The sequence below is a fragment of the Xiphophorus couchianus genome, chromosome 16 (genome assembly GCF_001444195.1).
Source record: "Xiphophorus couchianus chromosome 16, X_couchianus-1.0, whole genome shotgun sequence".
Lineage (NCBI taxonomy): Eukaryota > Metazoa > Chordata > Actinopteri > Cyprinodontiformes > Poeciliidae > Xiphophorus > Xiphophorus couchianus.
Genome location: NC_040243.1, coordinates 10846538 through 10870868, shown reverse-complemented (window position 1 = coordinate 10870868; position 24331 = coordinate 10846538). Strand labels below are relative to the sequence as shown.

The following is a 24331-nucleotide window of genomic DNA, read 5'->3' as shown; positions in this document are numbered from 1 at the left end:
TGACAAACATCTAGAGTCAAAGATTTAAGAAACATTTTAACACTTTCGTACAGGTCTTTTGCAGAGGTGCCAACAGCTGTGGGGTGTTGAACGAATTACCAAATAAAGTCTTTATATTTACTGAAGGAGTAGAGTTTCAGTTATACAAGGATAACTTTTACTAGGTAAAAATATCCTTTCTTTACATGGATTACAATGCAGCTACTCATCTTCTTTATAGTATCAGGTGTGATGAATAAGATAAGTTCATTCTTATGGATGAACCGTTTTTTTTTTTCTTTGATCTGATAGAAATCCTTTAAACTTTATTTTATCAATTTGGGCATCAAACAACTGATCTCAAATATGTAGTGGTTTGAAAGTTCTAAGCTCAAAATTTTAATTACATTTCAGTATTTTTGGGGGAAAAGTGGGATTATAAAATGAATGAGTACTACAAAAGGTAAGTTTTAAGTTGTAATCTACATATTTGTATTGGCAAACAAGACACTTTTATTTTAAATGTCACTTTAATCTTTTGCAGAAACAGAATTTTTGCAAAAGAAAAACTGAATTCCCTGCAAGAAAAGCAGAAATGATGACGATTACTGTCAGCTTTACTGAACAATAAACCCTTTATTTTTCTGTCTTTCCATAGTTCAAGTTTGTCAGTGCCACCCAATGATAAGGTGGCAAACAGAGTGAAGGAGTAAGAGGTAGAGCAAGTGTTCCATTCTTACTGTGATCAGTGTAAAAAAAAAAAAAAAAGAGAAAAAGATTTTTATACATAAAGGGATTGGTCATTTAAAGGCCAACTGGAAAGGGATAGGAGGGGGAGTTAAAGAACAGCAGCTTCCAGAGTGTTGCTAGTTTTCCCTTATACTTAAAACAGACAGATGAAGCACAGACCGCTGTTGTCCTTTCACTGGTTTCTGAAGATTCTGAGAAGCAAAACTGCCTTTGCATAGTATGTATGGTCTGACAGAAATAGCTAATACCTTCCAAACAAGGTAATCTCTGTATACTGTAGAAGAAAACACAGAAAACCTGAGCAGTGGAGTTTGACAGCACATCAGTCCTAAAAGATATATATTTAGCTGGCCATATGAGTACGGTCTGTGTGTATCCATCACACTGCATTCAAACTAATACCAACGATTACCATTCAGCTACACTGTGACAGGTTTGGACAGTGTCATGTTACATTAAAAAAAAAGGAAATAATATTTACATCTTCAGCATATAAATTACTTCTCTAACACACCGTCTCTGTAAGGCATAATAAGCTCTTTGAAACAATTAAAACACAAAAACACATAAATGCCTCTTCCAAAAAGACTATCGATTTCAAAATATGGGCACGGGCAGAGAAAACTTTTGAAATATTGATGAAATAAAATCCAAACCAGAACAAGTAAAAACAAAATAAAAACAAAAGAAAAACTAATAATGCAGTTTTTTCATTAGAACAACTTGCGAAATGGCACATAGAAAGAGATAAAGCTTTAAGCTTGATTATGCAAACCCTGAATACTTCCAGGTAGTAACAATCACAACACTGGAGCTGACTCTTTGATACTCGAGAAAGACGAAGAATACAGAGTGGTCACAGCCTCTGATAGAAGTTGATATGGGATGCTTTACATTCACACCATCGGGTGCTCCAGGAATGACTCGGCCTGCCCAGAAGGTGACCCTCTGACATTTTTATTCAGTTTTTACTGAATAGCCCCAGAGCCTCCCACTGGCCGCAGCCCTTGCTCTGACCAATCACATCATGGCAGAAGTGGATCCGACATGGTAGGGTCGAGTCCCGTAGTATTCACACTTGTCAATCACAAAGAGTATTAAAAAAAAATAAAATCTGTATTATGAGGAAGAAAAACAAATACGCAAATACAGCTTTCAGCACACAGCAACATACACGTTAACTGTTGGTTTTGCATATGAAATTCATCAACAACATTTCACAAACATATAATGGGCTGGCTCTGTCATTCTGAAAAGAGAGATGGAGGGTGGGGGGCAAATAAAAAACAGGATTAAAACAGCTAATTTGATTAAGTTCATATTTTGTCAGGCGGGAGAGCTGCCCACACAGAAAGCCTAGAGGAGTGAATGGAACCTCTCCAGTTGACCGTAAAAGTTCACGTTACCACCGCTCTCCCTGTCCAGAGCTGCTGTCAAGTCTTTGAGTTACCCTCCCATTCTGTGGGTGAACGAGAGTCCATCATTCCAGTGAGGTTTTTTTTTCTTTTTTACTTATTTAAAAAAAAAAAAGGAGCAGGTGGGGCCATTGGTTCTTCTGATGACAGGTCCTGCCCAGGTTGACGAGGTGGAGCCTGGAGTGAGCCCATCAATCATCCAGGATGATCTTGACGAAGCTGGCCACATCTGTCTCTTTAGCATCATGGAGGGTGAAAAACGGGTGTTTCTGTAGGAGAATAAAGGGTTAAGAAGTGAGGGAGGACTTAACGTTTTATTTTGCTGACAGACACTGTGAAATACAAACATCTACTTGGTGGGTTAATGGGAAAAGTCTGACCTCTTGTGAGCAAAAACAAGGAAGACTGAAGACCAGATAGTAACTGTGCTGTATTTATAGTGAGCAAAATAAAAATATACCAACCATTAATTCTGTGTAGGCTGGTCTTTCATCTGGCTTCTTGCTTAAGCTGAAAGACATAGGAAAATTATTTTCAAACAATAAAATGTAACAATTTTTATGTGTATTATGATTTAAATGAGAAACATCTTAAAAACGAAACTACAAATAAATAAGTGTTGAAACTTGAATTTCTTCAATTTATCACGTAGCAAACACTGACCCCTGCTGGGCTTCTGAGTCTTTACGTTCTCTATTAAACTACAAAAGAGAAGAGTGTGGTCACGACTGCCAGCGTGAAGCTCACCACTGCGAGATGAAGTCTACAAACTCGGGGGAGAAGCGGTCTGCAGGCAGCTGTGGAGACGGCTCATCCACCACCTGCTTGAGCTGCTGGAACGGGGTGCCCCATGAGTCGTAGGGGAATTTTAAAATGGCCAGCTCGATCTGGGAAATGGCAAGAAGAAATCTGCTTTAAGTTTCTGATGAATTTCAGGGCTGTATGACCTGCTTTAAAGTCAAGTTTTTTGTGAATGAGTCAATAATGTTTATTGGAATCTGAGACCAAAACTATTTCAGGTGATTTAAGACTAAATATTTATTGTCAATGTCACTTTATTGGTCTTTTTGTATATTAAGTAAATATGTTTTATGCGTTTTGAACTGGTTCAGCAAGGTTTTTTGCGGAATATTTACAGAGAATAAGAAATATTAATGCATGTCTTAAAGCAACCCAACAGATATGCTTTATATAGCAAATAGGGTAGAAGTCATCAAAAAATGTCAAAGCAGGAGTCATATCAAACTGTAAGCCATATATTAAGGACAACCAAAAAAAGTGAAAGATAGCTCTACAGTTTATTGACTAAAGGAGGATAAATATTTTATTAAAAAATATACGGATATTTTTCCTTCTAGTTTTCAGATATGTGATGCTCTATATTGGTATATTACCAAAAAAAGGTTTGTGGTTGTAAACTACACTGCCTGGCCAAAAAAAAAGTCACCACCAAAAAAATGGTCACACACTCTAATATTTTGTTGGACCGCCTTTAGCTTTGATTACAGCCCGCATTCGCTGTGGCATTGTTTCAATAAGCTTCTGCAGTGTCACAAGATTTATTTCCATCCAGTGTTGCATTAATCTTTCACCAAGATCTTGTATTGATGACGGGAGAGTCTGACCACTGCGCAAAGCCTTCTCCAGCACATCCCAAAGATTCTCAATGGGGTTAAAGTCTGGACTCTGTGGTGGTCAATCCATGTGTGAAAAAGATGTCTCATGCTCCCTGAACCACTCTTTCACAATGTGAGCCCGATGAATCCTGGCATTGTCATCTTGGAATATGCCCGTTCCATTTGGGAAGACAAAATCCATTGATGGAATAACCTGGTCATTCAGTATATTCAGGTAGTCAGCTGACCTCATTCTTTGGGCACACAATGTTGCTGAACCTAGACCTGACCAACTGCAGCAACCCCAGATCATAGCACTGCCCCCACAGGCTTGTACAGTAGGCACTAGGCATGATGGGTGCATCACTTCACCTGCCTCTCTTCTTACCCTGATGCGCCCATCACTCTGGAACAGGGTAAATCTGGACTCATCAGACCACATGACCCTCTTCCATTCCTCCAGAGTCCAATCTTTATGCTCCCTAGCAAACTGAAGCCTTTTTTTTCTGGTTAGCCTTACTGATTAGAGGTTTTCTTACGGCTACACAGCTGTTCAATCCCAACCCCTTGAGTTCCCTTCGCATTGTGCGTGTGGAAATGCTTTTGCGTTCACAATTAAACATACTCCTGAGTTCTGCTGTTGTTTTTCTTCGATTTGATTTGACCAAACGTTTAAGTAATCGCCGATCACGATCATTCAGGATTTTTTTCCGACCACATTTCTTCCTGGAAGACGATGGTTCCCCACCATCCTTCCAGTTTTTAATAATGCGTTGGACAGTTCTTAACCCAATTCTAGTAGTTTCTGCAATCTCCTTAGATGTTTTCTCTGCTTGATGCATGCCAATGATTTGACCCTTCTTAAACAGACTAACGTCTTTTCCACGACCACAGGATGTGTCTTTTGCCATGGTTGTTTAAGAAATGAGGAGTTACTCATTGCATCAGCTGGGGTTAAATAACTTGTTGCCAGCTGAAAGATAATCGCCTATGCAGTACTTATCCAATAGGAGGCTTGTACCTATTTGCTTAGTTAAATCCAGGTGGCGACACTTTTTTTGGCCAGGCAGTGTATAAAAAAAAATGTTTAAATGTTATGTGCACTTTTCCAAGGCACTATTTATTATAACATACTAAGCAATATATTTTGAGAGCAAGAATATATATATAAAAAACTACATTTGGTTAATATCGTATCACAATGATACCTACTGAATGTAATTAAATGAGGTTTTTCAAAGCTTGATAACTCACCATGGTGATGCCCAGACTCCAGATGTCTGATTTGACACTGTAGCCCTGCTGGTTGAGGTCAGGGTTGATCCTCTCAGGCTGAAAATATAGCAAAAATATATATTTTTTCCTCAAATTTAAGCTACTTTTGTATTTTGATATGAATTGAACACAGTTACAGTTATACATTTTAACAATTTAGCATTTAGGAAGTACTGCAACACTAGACCAATAGGTGATGTCCAATTCATTCCTACTCCTCAACCCTCTCCATCTCTTACCGCCATGTAGGGCTTGCAGCCTGCGTCCATTGTTTTGGCCACAGAATCCACCAGGTGGCCACTGATGCCAAAGTCGCACATTTTCACTTGGCCCTGAGCGTTGATCAGGACATTGGAGGGCTTCACATCTGGAAGCAGATGTTGGGAACATAAGAAAGTTCACAATTGAAGGAGCATGTTGGAGCTATAAACTGTTATTGTTGATAGTCAGATCTTCATTTTACTTACCTCTGTGAATCACTGAGAGGTTATGGTGCAGATGCTCTAATGCCTTGACAATCTGTGGAGTAATTTTATAAAAGAAAATGCTGAGATTTATACTAATTTTGTGAAGCATATTTATTCAGGTGGAATGAGGTTTTGAAAGGACAAACATACTGCTACTGTGATCTTGCCCAAGATGTCTTCGGGAATTGTTTGGCCTTTTTGAAAAACCTTTTTATAGAACTTATCCAAAGACGTGTCCATCAATTCCATGCAGATCCAAACATCTCCCTGAAAAATATTCAAGTTAATAAACTTCCATTACCAAACATCCTTGGATTGTCTACTTAATATTTGGTAATAGGTGTTACCTCTCTAAAAAGGGCACCGTAAAAAGTCACAGTATAGAAGCAGTCCACTGTTCTCATGGAAATGTCCAGGTCCATCAGAAGCCTCTTCTGCTCTAGAGTATTAACTGTGGCACGAATCCTCTGAGGACACAAGCAGCACAAACTTACTACAAGATTTCAAAACCAGCATTTGTTGCTCTACATTAGCCCATCCAAGCGTTTACAACCTGAAATCTGATGATTTACGGTGTTTCAAAAGCAAGTAAATAAAAGGAAAATAAATCGAGCAGCTTTCTTGTCTACCTTGACCGCCATGATCACACCACTGGGAACATGTTTCATCTTGTCCACCACTCCGTAGGCGCCCCTTCCCAGCTCTTCAATCTGCTCCAAGTCATCTGCTTCGACCACAAAGTTCTATATGGAGGAGTCAGCACAATGTTACAATGCCACATGTTCAACACAGAAAGCAAACAAAAGAGAAGGATGTTGGAAAATGCAGCTTTACCTGATCTCCAATTGTGACACAAGCTCTAGAGTCAAGGTCTCGAGGGGGCCTGCCGACAGAAAACGGCAAAATATGAAATAAAGTAGTGGACTACCTGCTGCTTCCGACCATATTAAATTTGAGAACTAAAACAGTGTTTTGCAAAAGTATTAGCCCCCTTTGCACAAAATAAGAAATATTTACAGTTCAACACCTTTTTCTTATCCCTCTGTTCTGATAGATAGCCTAAAGTGTGTCCATAAACACAGATTTTGATTCACACCACTCCAATGTGGCTCTGACTGAACAGTCAGAATCCTGGACTTGCTAGGACATCCAATAAAATTGCACTTATCACTTTTATTGGACGTGTCTTGGTAAATCTGCAGTTCTGCCGTAATCTCTGCATTTTCAGACAATGGGTCAAACAGAACTGTTGAGCTTTTCTGCAGTTCTGGTGTTGCTGGTGTAAAGAAAAGGGCCTTACGCTGCAGCCTGAGAAGGCAGTGGTGAAAATGCATCTTTGGGCAGCTTCGGCCCCGGATTCTTCTTCCTACCTTAAAAAGACACAAAAAGTAAAGGAAACATTATAATCTCAGTTCTAACATAAATGTTTAATAATTAACCAAGTCAGTAGTAGCATCTCCCATAACCTGGCTATTTACAAAGCCTGGCTAGCTAATAAAAAAGCTTCTCAAACCTATTATTTACAAAGCCTTAAACCCCACATCACTCCAAACTGATTTTTTTTTTCCCTTAATAGAATGAGTCTTAAATAAAAATGTTGGTAGTGTTGGTATTTGTCTCAAAAGGGTACAGTTACAGTATCAAGGTATATTGACTTTTACAACATTAGGTTAAAAAATGTAAATATGTGCCATCAAACCATTCTGCAATTTAAAGTTGTTAAAAGGAGTTGTTGGAGAAAACTGTAATGAGCAAACTGAAATGTGGCATTGTTCCAGTAATAGTGAACTACTACACTTCTCTCTCATTTCAAAGAGACAAAACAACTGGAAATATTTCCAGAGGTGAAAAATACTATTAAGTGAAGCCATTTTAATATAACAGTTGCTGCTATGAGCAACATGCATTATCTGTTAAGAAGCTGGCTACAGAAACCCTATCTGAGTTGATAGCCCAACAAATTAACTGGCTAATACTAGTCAGTTATGTTTATGTTACTCTCCAAAAAGCAGAACAGGAAAAAGATATTAAATGTTGCACCAACAAGAAAAGAATCAAAAACAAGTGTTTGCTCTTTTGCCATGTGCCAAAATATAAAACAATGAATGTAATAATCCATATTATTACATTGTCTAGCAGTGTTGCATTTTTTCACTTTATGAAAACAATTACAGTTTTACATCAAACTGCAATTGTAGAGCTTAGAACCAAACAATGCCTTGGTCACTTATACACACTAACTTAACCAGAAACAATGTCACTATATTCTTTTGGAGTTCTTCTAACGTCACAATTAACTAGCACCAGAAGTTATCTGACACAAACTGTTCACTGGAATTGACGTGCTCTCCTACCTAAAAGGAAAGTGACTGTCAGCTTTTTGGTGAAGTAAAAGACAGGTAGGTGAAAGGGAACCATGCCTTCCTCTCTTACAAGCTTTTTTTTATTCAAGTAAAAAAAGTCATTCTGCTTTGTTTTTCCTTCATCATCCTCTATTTTATTGTTCTCTTTTCACCTGTTTCACAATAATATAACCTTTTTAATGTTTGTTAAGCACTGTAAGTTAATGTGAGTGGCTTTGAGACTTTCCTGTGCAATGAGTGATAGCAATCCATTCATAAACACCGTTTACCAGAAGCCTGTGGGACTTCCCAAAAGTGAATGCGAGTCTCTGCCAGAATGACACAGCTACTCAGGCTACAGGCAGCTTGTCAGGAAGAATGCCTTAAGTTTCCTTGACACTAATTATCTGTTTAGTGTGCTTGTTGCGATCACAATGGGGAAATCTGAACAGATTGCAACATTTTAAACACAAACAGATAAAAAAAAAATAAAAATTAAACCAGACTCATTGCAACAAACACTCTTGATAAGAGTGTGCATTTCTTCTCAGTGTGCAAGCATGAAGCTTTACATTTAGAAAGTGCTGTCTAAAGTTAAACTAATGTACAACTGTAATTGTGCTTATTGTAGGACTGCATTTCCCATTGACTAAGTGACAGCACATTGCACTGCTTTGGAGGAAGTATGTGTGGGTAAACCCCTGCTTACTACAATAAGCTGGAAGGGAAGTGATTTTTTTCTTTTCACAGATTCTAGATATCTCAGACCACCAATGAAACCTAGACACATCCGTTTTGTTTTTGGAAGCCTAAAATAAGCCCACAGTGTCCGGACAGACTAGGGTAAGTTTCATTTGGAAGAGAGAGAGAGTGTTATTTACTCACACATGCTTAGGCAAAAATAGATTTTACATTTCCTCTGTGTGGGATTAAAGCAAGAGCAGTCTAAGGCTCCAGAAGACCTGAACAACCGACAGACTTTTGCACATGCAATTCAAAATTAAAATACTATGAAGATATGGCGAGGATTTTGACAACTTTTTGCCACAAGACTACTAAATGTTTCAATGCATTTACTATAAACTCTAAATACTTGCCTACTGTAAAATATTAATGGCCTAGAAATAGTATCTCTTCTAAGGCAGCAAACTCAGCACCTGGTGTGTCGAGGAAACAGTCAGCCAAAGCTGTGGATATGGATATGACTAACAGTCGAGTCAAATGGACATCCGCTCAAAACACAACTATTAGGACCCTTTGGGGCACATTATGTCATTTCACTTGGCTTGCATGCAGTCCTATAGGGGCAAACTGAGGCCAAGCTCACTGCAGCTTTCTGCTGGAAGAACTCAGCTCTCTAAAACCGAGCCAAACAGAGATGCTGCAATCAAGCATTTTGAGTTCAGATCTGATTCAAATCTCTGGATTTAAAAATTTGACAAGTGCTTTTAGTATTGGTGTTGTTGCAGTGAGTATCAGCAGCTTGTAGATGATCGAAAGACAGCAGCTTTTCTGCAACAAGCTCCAACTGTATGCTTGAATTGTAAGCCAGCTGACAAAAGAAATTGGCCATAGCTGTATTGTTTATTGCTATTGTGGTGGGATGAGAATTTGTAGAATTGTTATCTTGGATGTCCAAAATATTTTTCCACAGTTAGTCTGTTACTCATCAATGTTGCATTTACAATTTGAAATTTGACCGAATGCAATTATTGGATCCTGTTCAGCAACACAGTTGCAGTACTGAGTGTAACTGTTGGAGTAAGATGCCTTTGCTGGTAATGGAAATGTTTTATTTTTAGAGTAGAATTTGTTACTATAAGGGTTTTAGGTGAATGCAGTTGCAAATTTATAGCTAAAATGCAGCAATGTTTTTTAATCATTTTGAAATGGTCAGTTTAATCATAATCACAAATACCAAGAATGCTTTGAATAAATCTGCAGACCACATTGTTCTTTCCTGCTGTTAATTTTATCACAGAGATTTTGTAACACTTTTTTCGGATGAAGGCCAAAAATTAAAACAGCAAAAAATCCATTAAAAAATAACCTTCAGAAATACAGAGCAATGCTACCTAAAGGATTTCTGCAAGTTTCAGTCAATTAAATTAAGATTTCTTTAAGATTGTATGATCATCAAGATCTAAATTTAAGACAGACAATGATTACAAAAAATATAATTTAAAGTTAATTAACCTAATAATTTATTGTACTCATAGTTAATATGTAATGTCAGAGGGCATGATAAGAGACAGTTTCAGGGTCTGAACTCATTCTAGGGTTTGCAGAGAAGGGTGAATTTCCAGTGGGCAAGAGGCAGGGTGTGCCCTGGAGAGGTCACCAATCACAGGGCAACGCTCATAGACACAACAAACAACCAATCACACACCAACCCGAACCCGACGGCAATTTGATGGGACCACAAAATCCCATATGAATGTCCTTGGACTGTGGGAGGAAGCCTAAGACCTAGAACAACCCATGCATGTATGAAGAGAACATGCAAACTCCACGCAAAAAGGCCCTGACAGATTCATCATGCAGCCCAAACAAATATTAATACTTTTGACACTTTTCTTTCCTCGCCATTGCAAGTTATCCCCTCTACAATCCTAGAACTTTAGCTTTTCAGCACTGGCTCAGACATTTATGTCAGTTAGTCCATCTGGCTGGTCAAATTAAAAATACGCAAAGTATGAAATATATATAGATTTATTATTCGCTGAAAATTCCAAGATGTTATTTCTTGTAAGCCTCATGACTAAGGCTTGCATGTGTAAAAACTCACAAATACAGTAGGTTTCACAGTCATTGACAGGAGACAGTCATTGACACCCTCCTCAAGGAGGATAAGCCACAAGTAGTCATTGATGAAGAAGCTCTTTTTTTTATAGACTTGTGTGTTAAAACATATTCTTAAAAACCACATTCATTGTGCAGGAAAATGTGTGATACAAAAGGTGCACCACCAACAGGGATAAAAACAGACTTCAGATAATTATTTAGTAAAATTCATTCAGACGTTTGAGGGAGGAGAGGACTGAGACCGGAGCCAGCACTTTAAGAGATGCTATTAATAGACAAATCCTTCACATGACTACAAATGTAGCATCAGTTGTGTCAAGCTAGTCCTGAACCACAGATGTCAGAAGCCTCTAATCTGGGCTAAAGAGACAAACAACTGGACTGTTGTAAAGCCCTCTTTTCTGCATAAAGTACAATTTGAATTTCATTTGGAAATATGGAAAAATTGTGGAAAGGTACAGAATTCACATTGCTTAAAGTCCAGTGTAAAGTTTAAACAGTACTCCACAATTTTTAGGGTGCCATGACATCTCCTGGTGTTGGTCCACTGATTACGCCCATGCCACACTGCACTGATGCAGTAATTCATGCCAAAGGAGCTCTGAAGTAGGATACGGTTGTTCAATGATTGTAGGATTGCAGATGCAAGTAGATGGCACTAAAAGTACAACATGAAATTTTAACCACCCTGTGGCACTGAAAGTTTCTTATGTAGCCCTACTTTTGGTATTACAACATACACAAGGAAGGCTTTGCTTTTCAAGATCTTTTTTGTCTTAACTACAAGTCCTCTCACCCAGCAGCTAATGCAAAGGAAGTAAACAATTAGCTAGATGTTGCTGAATTGGTTTGTCTGCTTGACTTGTTACCAGTTTATCACCTGTATTGGACAGCAGGCATTGCAACAATCTATTTTTGGCAGGGCAGCAAAAACAAAAAAAAACAACAAACAAAAAAACCCCCAAAGCAACAGCTTACCTCCCTTTTTTCAGGCATCGGCCCAGAAAACACTAAGAAGCTCTCTGAACTTCATATAGAATTTCATATTTAAATGCAACAACAACTGCCACTTGTCCAATTCCTCCTCTCCTGAAGGTTTCAGAATTATCTTACCATAGTTACTGTATCAGTGATGTAATTCATTAGCTTTTTTTAATACATGTACAATACTTAAGAGGTTTGCTTATGAATGTTCCATCAAAGTTGTGAAATGACCTTTTCATTTAGTTAAATTAAAAAGTCATTGAGATACTCATGGGACACTTATGAGCAGTATTTCATCTGCTCATAAAAAAAGAATGAATGCTGTGTGCATTGTGTGTTCAGGCTGCAGATTGTAATTTACTGTATACCTGACAGGTATGTAATGCAAAAGACATTGAGTGCACTGGTAAGAGTGACACATGAATGACTACAACTACTGTTATGCTTATCAAGTTTTTTTTTTCCTTAAAGTGATATATATTTGCTATATTGTCCACCGTAACCTGAGCCTAAATACCATTCCCATCGGGTCTCATGCTAATACTGGACAGGAACAGGCCCATCTCTACTCACCAGATACAATGGTCGCATGACATCAGCAACAGCTGTGGTAAGTTGATCAAGCAACTCAACACATGACAGCAAATAATCATTTTCCAAAAAAAGGGATCTGAGTAACAGTAGTTCCTTGCAGGATGTGGGGTGGGGATGTATAAAAAAAAAAAAAACAGCTGACTTATAATTTTTTGAAATTCTCAGTAAACATAGGGAGTTGTATCGAAAAAAGCATGCATTCTTCTGAATTTACTAAATGCTCAGTGGAAAATACCCGAAATACATACGTAATGTGAGCAAGAATTTCTGGATTGTACATGGGATCAAAGTGTCAATAGCTGTGAGGCGAGTCACCATCAGGAAGCACCAGCCTTAGAGCAGGTCCATATACAGACAGTGATGACTCATGCGCAGATAATCTTCCACACCACCCTATGAGGACTGTTCGGGAGAACCCAATCTCTAAGCATGCCTCAGCACTAACAGATCTCAAGGTTCTCTAAAAGGAAAAAAAAAAAAAAAAGTCTGAATGAAACTAAACATTCTTAAACACGCAGAAAATGCACAGTAAAAGACAGCAGCATAACCTGTGTGACGATCAGAGTGCTTGCAGCCAGTCAACTATCAACAAGTAGGGAAACAGCGTTTGGTATTGTTGCTGCGAGTCTAAACCTGCCACCGCAGGCCGGGGCGCTTTGACTGCCTGAGCGGCGCCCAGCGCGTGCAGCCCACCATGGTAACGCTGCTATGATTGTGTAACAGCACGAGCGCTGAACTTGAAATGTAAATTGACATCATTACAATCACGCTATGTGTGACGCAGAGGAAGAACCTTGATTCTTTTTCCAAGGAGTGGTTTCTTTCTTTTTGGTTTGTTTGCTTTTTTTTCCTCATTGATTCCAGATTACCGTGAAAGTAAAAAAAATAAAATAAAATAAAGTTGCTCCTTCATAAACACGAGGCTAAAATATATGTACGCCGAACACAATGTGTGCAAAAAAAAGCCACAAAAATACCTGTGGTCCTATTAGGCATCAAAGAGAGAGAACGTAGTGATTTCCAGCTACATTTCCTTCACATTTAAAGTTGAACAAAAAACACTCTATGATATTTAGCTAACTTCAACAGAGCAACTTTAGCCACACAAATAATAAAACTATCCATTAACAAGTGAGGAACAGCAAAAAATTGGTAACATTTAGCTGCAGGGTGTCTGAAGACTTTGTGTACTGATTAAAAAAAAGAAAGCAGGAAAGACATGTTGGCTAGCTAGCCTTCCACCTGGCAAGGTTACATTACACAAAGCTAGCTAAAGTTCTTCGTCCCCTTCCAGCAAGGCGGTGGAGAAAAATATGCGCAGCTGCTTGCAAAACAATATAAAAAAGATCCTTACCTGCTTTAGATAGAGACATTTCCCCTTTGCTTTGATGAGGGGGAAGGGAAGCACAAAGACTTTTGCCTTTTTTTTCTACTCCCTCCCTCCCTGCATCTACTCTTGTACCCGCTCAGGAACGCTGCTTCGCGGGTGCAAAGATCTAGCAGCGATTAAAAAAAAAGTAGGCAATCTGCCTTAGTGCAAGTCTAGTGCGCCAATAACCTGCTCAAAGAACGACTAGCAGCAAGGTGCACAACTTTAAACTTTGAAAAAGCTGAGCAGTTCGACTTAGTTTGCTAACAAAACCTTCGCCGGGGTGGCCAAAGTCTGACAGCTGAGGGTTCCAGCGACGTGATGACGTCTTTCCTGTCAGGTGCTACGCCTCATGGGAGGTGCAGTTTCCGTGCTTCTTCTTCTTCTTCTTCTTCTTGTTTTATGGCGGTTGGCAAACAACTTACAGGTGCATTACCGCCACCTTCCAGGTTGGAGTATGGATCACACGCTTATAACCTCCCCATAATACCCGTCCTTCTTAGAAATCTAAAAACACTCTCAAATATTATATCTCCTGACGATTTCTGAAATATTTCTTCTAAATCTAATTTACAATTATTCATCTCATTAACCAACATCTCTCTCTCCCTTACATACTTATTGCATTCTAAAAATACATGCTGTATTGTTTCCATCTCTCCACAATACTCACAACAACCTGTACTGTGTTTATTAATTAACTTAAGAGTACTATTTAACCTTGTGTGCCCAAATCTGATTCTAGAAATAATATCTTCTTCCCTTCTATTCCTATTACCTTTTCTATACCCCCCAACTCTTTTTTGAATTTTATAATAAAATCTCCCTTTTTCTCCTCTATCCCACTGTTCTTGCCATTTTTCCTTCATATACTCCTTTACAACACTCTTTATCTCATTTCTACTCATTTTAATAGTTAATTCAACAATGTCTTTAATAGAAGCTCTCTTAGCAAAATTATCTGCCAATTCATTTCCTACAATACCAATATGAGCAGGAATCCAAATTAATTTAATCTGAGATCCTTTCGTCTTAATCCTGAAAATTACCTGAAGTATATCCTCTATAATATCTTGTCTAACTTCCGATTTCATTCCTTCTATACTAATTAATGCACTACTAGAATCTGAACAAATTACAAACTTTCCTTTTCCTATTCCCTCTATCCATTCTAAGGCTATTAAAATTGCCATTAATTCACCTGTATACACTGTTAGTTTATCACTAATTCTTTTATTTTCCATAACATTTAAATCTGGAGCAATAAATGCTATCCCTACTTGATTATTTGACTTTTTTGAAGCGTCTGTATATACTTGGATATACTTTGAATATTCTTTATTTATATAATTTTCCACTTCATTCTTTTCCATCTCTCTTCCCTTTTCCAATAATTTTAAGTCAACTTCAGCCTGTTCTAAAACCCATGGTGGGATGGCAGGAGAGACAACTACTGAACTAACTTGAACTTTATCAATCCCAATTTCTTCTATTTTACTTAAAATTACCCATCCAAAACTATTTGTATTCTTCTTTTCTTTTTCCTGACATGGTTTTAGTGTTAAATATGGAGGATAATTTTTGCTATGACCTTTAATATTCGCCCAATATGTTACTGCTATTTGTTCTCTTCTAATCTTCATTGGCATCTCACCCATCTCAACCTGTAGAGCCGAGACTGGAGTTGTTTTCATCGCTCCGCAGCATAACCTTAACGCTTGATATTGTATTTTGTCTATCTTTTCCAATAACTTATTGGAAGCTGAATTATATAAAATACATCCATAATCAAAAATAGATCGAATTAGACCAATATAAAACGTTCTTAATGCTTTCCTATCAGCTCCCCATTCTCTGCCTACTAGACATCTTAAAATATTTAAAATTCTTTTACTCTTTACCACTATCTTATCTATGTGTGGTTTCCATGTGAGTTTTTTATCAAACCATATCCCTAAATATTTAAATTCATCTCTCCTTTCTATTATACTCCCATAAAATTTAAGTTCCACATTACTACTCACTCTCTTATTTGAAAAAACAACAAATTTAGATTTAGATGTTGAGAACCTAAATCCCCATTCTAACGCCCATGCTTCTACATTATTTAATGCTTCCTGCACTTTCTGTGTTATATATTCAATGTTCCTTCCCCTTTTCCAAATGACACCATCATCTGCAAATAGTGAAACACCTAAGGATTTATCTATATTACTAAAAATATCATTAATCATTATATTAAATAACATAGGACTTATAATACTCCCTTGGGGAGTTCCATTTTCCACTTGATACTCTGAACTAATTTCCCCTTCTATTTTCACTCTTAACTTTCTGTCAGTTAAGAAATTTCTAATCCATCTATACATTTTACCCTTTATACCTATTAGCTTTAATTTAATCAGCAACCCTTCTTTCCACAACATATCATAATCCTTTTCCACATCCAAGAACACTGCTATCACACTCTCTTTATTAACTTGAGCTCGTCTAACGTCATGTTCCAAACATATTGCTGGATCAATCGTACTTCTTCCTTTTCTAAATCCAAACTGGTATTCCTTTAACTTCCCCTTGGATTCTAAGAAATATACTAACCTATTATTTACCATTTTCTCCATAATTTTACATAAACACGACGTTAGGGCTATTGGTCTATAACTTTCAGTTAAACATGGATCTTTCCCAGGTTTGCATATAGGAATAATAATAGCTTCCTTCCAGTTATCAGGCAAAACTCCTTCCTCCCAACTTTTATTAAACAGTTTTAAAATTTTTTCTTTACTCACAGCACTAAGATTACTCATCATATTATAAGTGATTTGATCATTACCAGGTGTCAATTTTCTAGAATTCCTCAACACTTTATCTAATTCAGCTAAGGAAAATTCCTTGTTACTATAATTATCATAATTCTCATCATTTTGAATTAATTCTATATTCCGCTGTTTGGTAGTTTCACGTCCTAATTTTTCCCTATTATTTAGATTCTCTGTACTATGTATCTTAGCAAACATCTTTCCTAATACCTCAGCCTTACTTTTATTATCTATAATATTATTTCCATTCTCTTTAATTATTGGGAAAAAAAATTCTTTTGAATTCCCTGACATTTTTTTAATAGTATTCCAGACTTTATCTAATGTTGAATTCTTCCCCAAAGATTCGCAATACTTTCTCCAATAATTTCTTTTAGCACTTTTAATAACTCTTCTAACTTCTGCCTGTTTTCTTTTATAATTTATCAAATTCTGAAAGCTTATCATTTTTTTCAATATCTTAAACGCTTTGTTTCTCTGTTTAATAACTATTGAACATTCTATTGTCCACCAAGGAACTATTTTTTTCTTTATCCTATTCCCATTACTTTTGGGAATACTTAATTTGGCCGAATTTATTATACCCTTGCTAATTTCAGAATTAACCTCATTAATTGGATTATTTATATCTACCTTTTCCAAGCATTCTTCACTCATAACTCCAAACATACCCCAATTTGCTCTCCCAAACTTCCACCTTCCCTCAACTTTTAACTGTTCCTCCTTCATAACTACCCCTATATTAATGATTATTGGGTAATGATCACTCCCCATTGTATTTTCTTTGAGTATTTCCCATCTGCATACATCAGCAATAGATTGAGACACCAATGTCAAGTCAATAGCAGACTCTTTGCCTCTAACAATGTCCACCCGAGTGCCTTCTCCATTATTTAAAACAATCAATCCTTTTTCTTCTATGAACTCTTCTACAATCTCTCCATTATAATTATATTGATCACCCCATAATGTGCTATAAGCATTAAAATCCCCACACCACACTATTTTCCCTCTCCAATTTTTTAGGACTTCTATAAGTTTTGATTTTTCTAATTGCTTACACGGGTTATAGAAATTAATTATTTTAATACTCCCTTCATTTGTCCATACTTCAGCACCAATAATTTCTAAATCTGACACCATTTGTATTGGTATTTGAATAAATTTTATGTTAGTTTTGATAAAAATAGCACACCCTCCTCCATTTTTATTTTCCCTGTCTTTACGTAGAACTGAATAACCGTTAATACTAAACTGTAATGATGGCTTGAGCCAAGTTTCTTGAACACATACTATATCCGGTTTTGGATTTAAATTACTAATGAAACCTTTAAATTCTTGACCATTTGCTATTAAACTCCGAGCATTCCACTGTATTATTAAAATTATGAAATTGTTTGAGACGCTTCAAGATCAGCTGACCCTTCACCTTGTCTTAGCTCATCATGTATTTTTTCCCAAGACAAATCTTTTACCTTAAAAAATTTAGAAGCTGCTTTCACTATAATTTTAATCTTCTCAGTTTTATTTCTTGCTTGTTCTGAACAGTTAATAATATACGCAAGAAATGGAATTAATTTATCTAACGTAATATTTCCCTGATCATTTTTTGTCATTACTTTCCTTTCCTGACTTACATTCAAATTACTATCATCACTTCTCACCTGTTTCACTGCCTCAGCATAAGTTACTCTCTTTTCAGTTCTAATTTTTTGAACTTCAGCTGCCTCTTTCCTTACATTGCATCCTCCATATGCTGCAGTATGATTTCCTCCGCAGTTGCAACATTTGACAGGATTATTTCCACATTCTCCATAAGGGTGTTCTCCTCCACATCTGCCACATCTCTGCTTCCCTCTACAAACATTTGCAACATGTCCATATCTTTGACATTTATAGCATCTAACTGGTGATGGAACATATTGCCTTACATTGTAACTTAAATATCCAATCATTATCTTATCAGGCAGAACCCTATCTTTGAAGACCAATAGTATAGATGTACTATCCAATTTCTTTCCATCCCTAAAAGCTTGTAGTCTCTTAATTTCTGTAATTTCTCCTCCTTTAATCATTTTCTTCAACTCTTCCAAGTTTTCTCCTATAGGGATTCCCGAAATCACCCCTTTCACCCCTTTTACCTCTCCCACCACCTTTCTTTCTATCACTTCCTTTTTACACACCATTTGTAGCTTAAGAGCTTTATTTCTTTGTTCAGCATTTTTACATATAATTAGTAAACTCCCATCTCTTATCACCTTAGCCAGCTCTACCTCTCCAATAGCTTTCATAAGCCCATTCGACAAACTAATAGGACTTACCCCCATCAAATCCTGTCCAGTTTTAAACTTTAATATTACTTTAAATTCTTCCATCATTGCTTTCTTTCTTATTTCAGTTGTTTCTTCTTCATCTTCAAAAGATCTTTTCCCATTACCCAATCCTTTTTTCCCTTTATCTCTCCCCCCTCCCCCTCTTCTATTTTCTACCATTGACCAACCTGTATCCATATTATCCTCCTCCAAACTTCCCCCACTACTACTAGCCATCTGATCCACTCACAACCCAGATTATGCCACAAACCGCTTCTTTTTCCAAATGTCAGCGTCTCTTCTCCAGAGCTCCTCCTTTCCGGTACAATCGTTGACAGCAGCGTCAAGCCCCAGTGTCGACGGACAAAACAAACGTCTCTTCCTCCTTGCCCATTAAAGTTCCAGTTTCCGTGCTGTAAAATAACTAACCTCAAGTTTTGAAACTGGAGGGTGAATATGAAACTTGGAATCCCAAAATTGTTACAGATTCACTTTGTAATTAAAAGTGTTCGGTTTTAATAGACCCTGTATGAAGCTGTATGGGGTCATTAACTTATTAAGCTACAATATACTTTACCCCACAAATAATCACATTTTTAAATTAGTATTTTTAAAGGTGAACTGGTTTGTCTCACAAATTATTACTATAGTATTGGCTGTACTTACGGGTGGTTTGCTAAAAAACAAAACTGAACCTTTAGGACAATTGTTTTGTCTCTTTGTTTAACTTTATGTTTTACTTTAAGTTTTGGGCAAAATTTAAATATAAATAAATAAACAAATAAACAAATATATATGTTTAAATTTTAAAACATATATAACATAATGTAGCAATAATACGGAAAGATGTAATTGGTACATATGAATGTGGTAATACACCTGTTAACTGTACAACCAGCCCATAGAGTTTAAGAAGCAGGAAAAAAAATCATGACATAAAGAGTTATCTAGAAACAATTTCTATCAACAAACAAAACTTTTATTTATTATTTGATTTACAAAAGAGAACAACAAAATTAATGGCATTTAAAATAAGTCAAATATTTTTGACCTTACTAAGTCTTACTTTAAAAGACAGATCAACACCTAGAATTTTAAATTTTATTGTCCTTTATGAGGCTATATATCTTTTTCTTTTATTCTTCTTTCATTATCACAGATTGCTTGGGTTTTCAAAAAGCTAAAGAAAATACATATGTTAAAAATGCAAAGGAGCTAAATCAACAAGCAATGTAAAAGGGAAAATGTCTATGCAGTAACCATACATTTCCAGTCTTGGAAGACAAATTACATCACATTAAAACCCTAGAAAACATTTTGATATCTAAAATTCAAAGTGGTGCATAAATTAATGTACAAAATATCTCCCATGAACTACAAATCTATATTTGACAGCAAAGAAAATAACAATCCATACATGTAACAGTGAATGTTATTTTGATTTTTCAAAGCAAAATAATATGGCCTATTCAAACATGGGCAGCAACACAAATTCATTAATTCAAGGAAAAACTATTACTTACTGAAATACCTCAAGAAATACTACAACCTATATTCCATGTTGCTCTTAATAATTATGGTGATAATCACAGTTTGTATTGCAGTTTAATTTTTAACTTTTTGCTATACAACTGGAAGACAAAAGAATGAAACAATGTTACAGTGTGAATTTATGGAGCTGACACATACACATAGTGTGATATGAGTGTGCTTTGGAACATGTGCATGTGATTGTGTGGGCAGATAAGGGTTGGGTGAGATCACAAAAAAAAATCCTGTTTTTATTTCCTGGCAACAAGCAAGCTATGGTAGAGAGGTTTGATCACAACGTGGAGATAGAGGGAGCTGTCAATTAGGTACTCTGATGCACGGCGTTGAAGGTCAGCATCCACCAAGAAATCCCCAGCCTCCTCTGTACTTTGGTGGAAGTTGTACACATGGCGGACAATCACTTTTCCTTGTTGCTTTGCCATCACAATGACCGTTTTCTGGAAACTCACTCCAGCAAAGTCGGGGCTGGAGGTGGCCGGCGTTACGATGATGCGAGGTCGACCTCCCTCTGTGCGAGTGGGCTGCATGGCGCCCAGCTCAGTGTAGGTAGATCTGGCACTGAGTGGAAGCCAGCGAGGGGAGAACAGGGCATTCCAAGTCACTCTCTTGCTGGAGTCGTGGCCGCTGGGCCCAAGTTGGGTCTGGAAGCTGAAACTACGGTCATCACGGGTGGGATTATTGATGATCCAAGGAGAGCCCCAAGATGAGGACAAGTAGTTACGGGGAGTGAAGATACTGCAGTTGACATCAAAGTACTTGGCTAGTTGAATCGGTGATGCAGAGTGGAACTGGAAAGCGAGATAGAGGAGATCACGGATGGCCTCATAATGCTTCGCCATGAGTGGTGAATGCTTCTGAAGACGGAAGAGATGTTGAGGAGGGATCATGCCGTACCGAACAGCTCTCAGGGCAGTCTCTATTGTTGAGCTAATTGGCTGGTTCTGGTTGATCCAGGCCTCCAGTGCCTCATAGAGCTCCAGTTCACTCTGCAGAATGAGGTCGGAGCGCTGGAGCAAGGACAGGAGCAGGTCTTCACTAATGGAGCCCCATTCTCCACTCTGCAGCACAGAGGACAGATTCCAGGACAGGTACTGCAGACAGCTGTCCCGCAGGGTTGCGTCCCCAATTTGTAGTGCGTAGTTGTACCAGCTAACCACGTGGCCTGTGGGCGAATCACTGGAAAGATGTTGAGTCATATATTGGGTCAGGCCTTGCTGCAAGCCCCACACACGGTACTTGCTTGCCAACTTGTGCAGGGATATGGCTTGATCGAGCCGGAGTGAGATGTCCCCGCAGTACAAATATCTGAAAAAGACATATTTTTGAAAATATTGTTAGACAGAAGCTCTTTCTGTAAAGCACACTGTGTTTTAGGAAACTTTTCTTTCTGATATCTGTGTCACTGAATGAAACTCACTATGTGCAACCCAAAACTTTAATTTTAGGATACTCATTAAGATAAAACATTCTGCCTCTCCAATAAGTGTGGAGAATTTTACTGAAAAAGTTTTCATTAGCACACAATTTAACAGTTACTGAAATTTATAACTACAGATAATACATAATATCATTACAAAATAAATTTTAAGCAGATAAAACACTTTTTCCACAGTAGGTATTGAACAGTAACTAAGGTGTGTATATTTATGTTTTAAGAGGATAAAGTGCTTCCAATGGCAATATATAGTGCTTTGCAATCATGCTTTGTATTTGTTTAACAAAATGGCTCAACAGCCTCAGCAGATGGAAAATAACATTAGATTAACCTACGTATTCTTAAATCAGTGAAGTTACTTGCAGTCAGTAAAGTATCCAGGAAGTTTCTTCAAGAGTAGTGATAATAATAATATTATGCTAGTAAAAGTTAAACATACATAAAACTACTAATACATGGGTATTGTATTATAATCCATCTTGCAAAGTAGTAAATTACATATGAGTAATTCTTTCTAGTTTGATTTTATTAATAGATGCATCTGTCCCATTATTCAAAAGATTACTGTACCACAACTACACATTTTACTGCTAAAATAAAAATGATCCACAACGTCTAATCTAACTGTTGCATCTCTGCTCTTCAGAGGCCCAGATACTAAGTCAATCCTTACCTGACAAACTTGTCAAAGACAGCTGCACACTCTGATGTTTCAATTAACACCAGAGCACTGTTGTTCCGGCTGAGCAACAGTTCCTCAAACAAGTCGCTCTGCAGGGTAAGGACCAGACTGTGGGCTTGGATCACCTTCACCTCATCAGTGTTCATGGTTTGCACCCGCAGGCTAACATCACTACTGTTTCCCAAGGTCAGCAAGTTCTCCATGCGTTGCACCAAATGCATGGAGTGATTCAGCACCGTGGCACCATTGTCCAGTGCTGCCTCTTGCTTCAGGGGAGCTGTGCAAGAAAAGGGGGATATTAGTAGGGAAATGACTAGTTCACAACCAGGCTCATTCCATTCTAAATTTGGATGTACCTTTTGCACTTAGCAGTACTGCTTTAGTAGATTATGCACATCTTTCTCTTGAACCTTCATAACTGGCTCAGCAATATTTGGAAAAGCACATCCAAATTCCTCAGCTGAGCCACAGCTGATGGTATCTGCCATGTGTAAAGCGGGCTTACACATGCTTTTCTTCACACACTCCTAGTTAATTGAAAGACGGAACAAGAAGCCAGGTGGCTGACTCAGAAAACCTCACATGCCAGGTGCACTGCCAAAAAGAACCCTGAGCTTGCAGCCCCTTTGCAGATGGCTAGTTCTATAGCCTGTCTTGGAACACAAGAAAAAACTGTGGAGAATCCCACATGAAAGAGTCAGTGAAGTTTCCATTTGAGCAGCCTTGCTGGTCTCCTGCTAGGAATTAAACGAGACTTAGGGGTGGCACATTTGACTCCCTTTAGAGTTCCAGATGTCCCACTACAATCAAGAACCCCAACTTCAAAGTCTCCTTTCTCCTTTACGCAAGATGAGCATAAAGTGGTGTGAGGATGTTCACTGTCAAATGTTTGTGACAGTCTGTCCCCCTGAAAACCAACTGAAGGCATTGTATTAGGTACACACAGCACATTTAATCTGTTATGTAATAAACTATTTTCACTTTCTGTGAGAAAACATGAAATCTTCACAGTAGGCACACCCACACACGCAAACTTATTGATGAAATCTGCTCTACTTCGTTCACTTAAGCAGGAAAGAGCTTATGTAATTTGATTCAGGCTCATCCATAAATACTACTGTTACTCATTAAAACTAATCTGAAAGCTGTGTAGTATGACCTGCAGCAGTCTCTGTCAAAAATGATTTCCCCAGACAAGCAAGTACAGCCTGCAAAGTGTCTTTTATTGTTTTAATGCCAGGTGACAAATGAACTTCGATGAGACGAGGATGAGCGGAACAGAATGAGCTGCATAAATAATTATCCATCAAGCCGCACACTCATGCTGTGCCCCCCTACCCAGTAACAGCATGGGTTAAGCGGGACTGAAATAGAACAATTCACCTTCCTTAACAATGGAAGATATTGCTATTATATTTTTGTTCAAGTGACAGCAAACCACTAAAACCATTTGTGATCTTACCTCCGCTGACTGTGACTGAGTGGAAGTGTAAAAAGAAGAGCACATAAACCCAGCAAGGAATCTTGTGTTCATATGAGCGCTCCATCTCTTTCCAGTTATTCACTGCCTCTGCTTCTTTGTCCTTTCCCCTCTCCTCTCTTTCTCAGCGCCACTCTCCTACCGGCTGAATGTGAGCAGAAAGGTGTGCTGCCTGGTGTGCTGCCCAGCTCCCTGTCCTGGACTCTTTATGTAGGACGCTGGCCTTTCCCCTGGCGCATCTCTCACAACCCCGCGGACTCCATTGATTGGTGGAATCAGACAGGGGCGTTGCTATAGCGACAGCTTTGATTTTGAATCTCTCCCTTTTTGGATGTAACATGGCATTGATCAGTGGCACCGGGCCAGCCAAGGACTCAGCTTAATGTTGTTTTTTTAAAGTGTGCTGGGGTTTGGCGCTATTAGGAATCAGCTACCCATTTAATGGCATGGACATGC

At 37.9% G+C, this 24331-nt stretch overlaps 2 protein-coding genes across 2 annotated transcripts; both read right to left on the bottom strand.

Annotated features, from left to right (window-relative positions):
- Window positions 1-595: 595 nt before the first annotated feature.
- LOC114160221 (dual specificity mitogen-activated protein kinase kinase 6-like) lies at window positions 596-13924 on the bottom strand. Its single transcript, XM_028042699.1, has 12 exons — window positions 13582-13924; window positions 6803-6872; window positions 6337-6385; window positions 6132-6245; window positions 5850-5969; window positions 5653-5769; window positions 5503-5554; window positions 5275-5402; window positions 5015-5092; window positions 2892-3031; window positions 2609-2654; window positions 596-2413 (listed from the first exon to the last, which is right to left on the bottom strand). The coding sequence occupies exons 1-12, from the start codon at window positions 13598-13600 to the stop codon at window positions 2336-2338; spliced, it is 1011 nt and encodes a 336-aa protein (XP_027898500.1). The 5' UTR covers window positions 13601-13924; the 3' UTR covers window positions 596-2335.
- A 5760-nt stretch (window positions 13925-19684) lies between these two features.
- btbd17b (BTB (POZ) domain containing 17b) lies at window positions 19685-24151 on the bottom strand. Its single transcript, XM_028041350.1, has 3 exons — window positions 23858-24151; window positions 22387-22672; window positions 19685-21583 (listed from the first exon to the last, which is right to left on the bottom strand). Exons 1-3 carry the CDS (start codon window positions 23940-23942, stop codon window positions 20509-20511), a joined length of 1446 nt encoding a protein of 481 aa, XP_027897151.1. The 5' UTR covers window positions 23943-24151; the 3' UTR covers window positions 19685-20508.
- Between the last annotated feature and the right edge of the window lie 180 nt (window positions 24152-24331).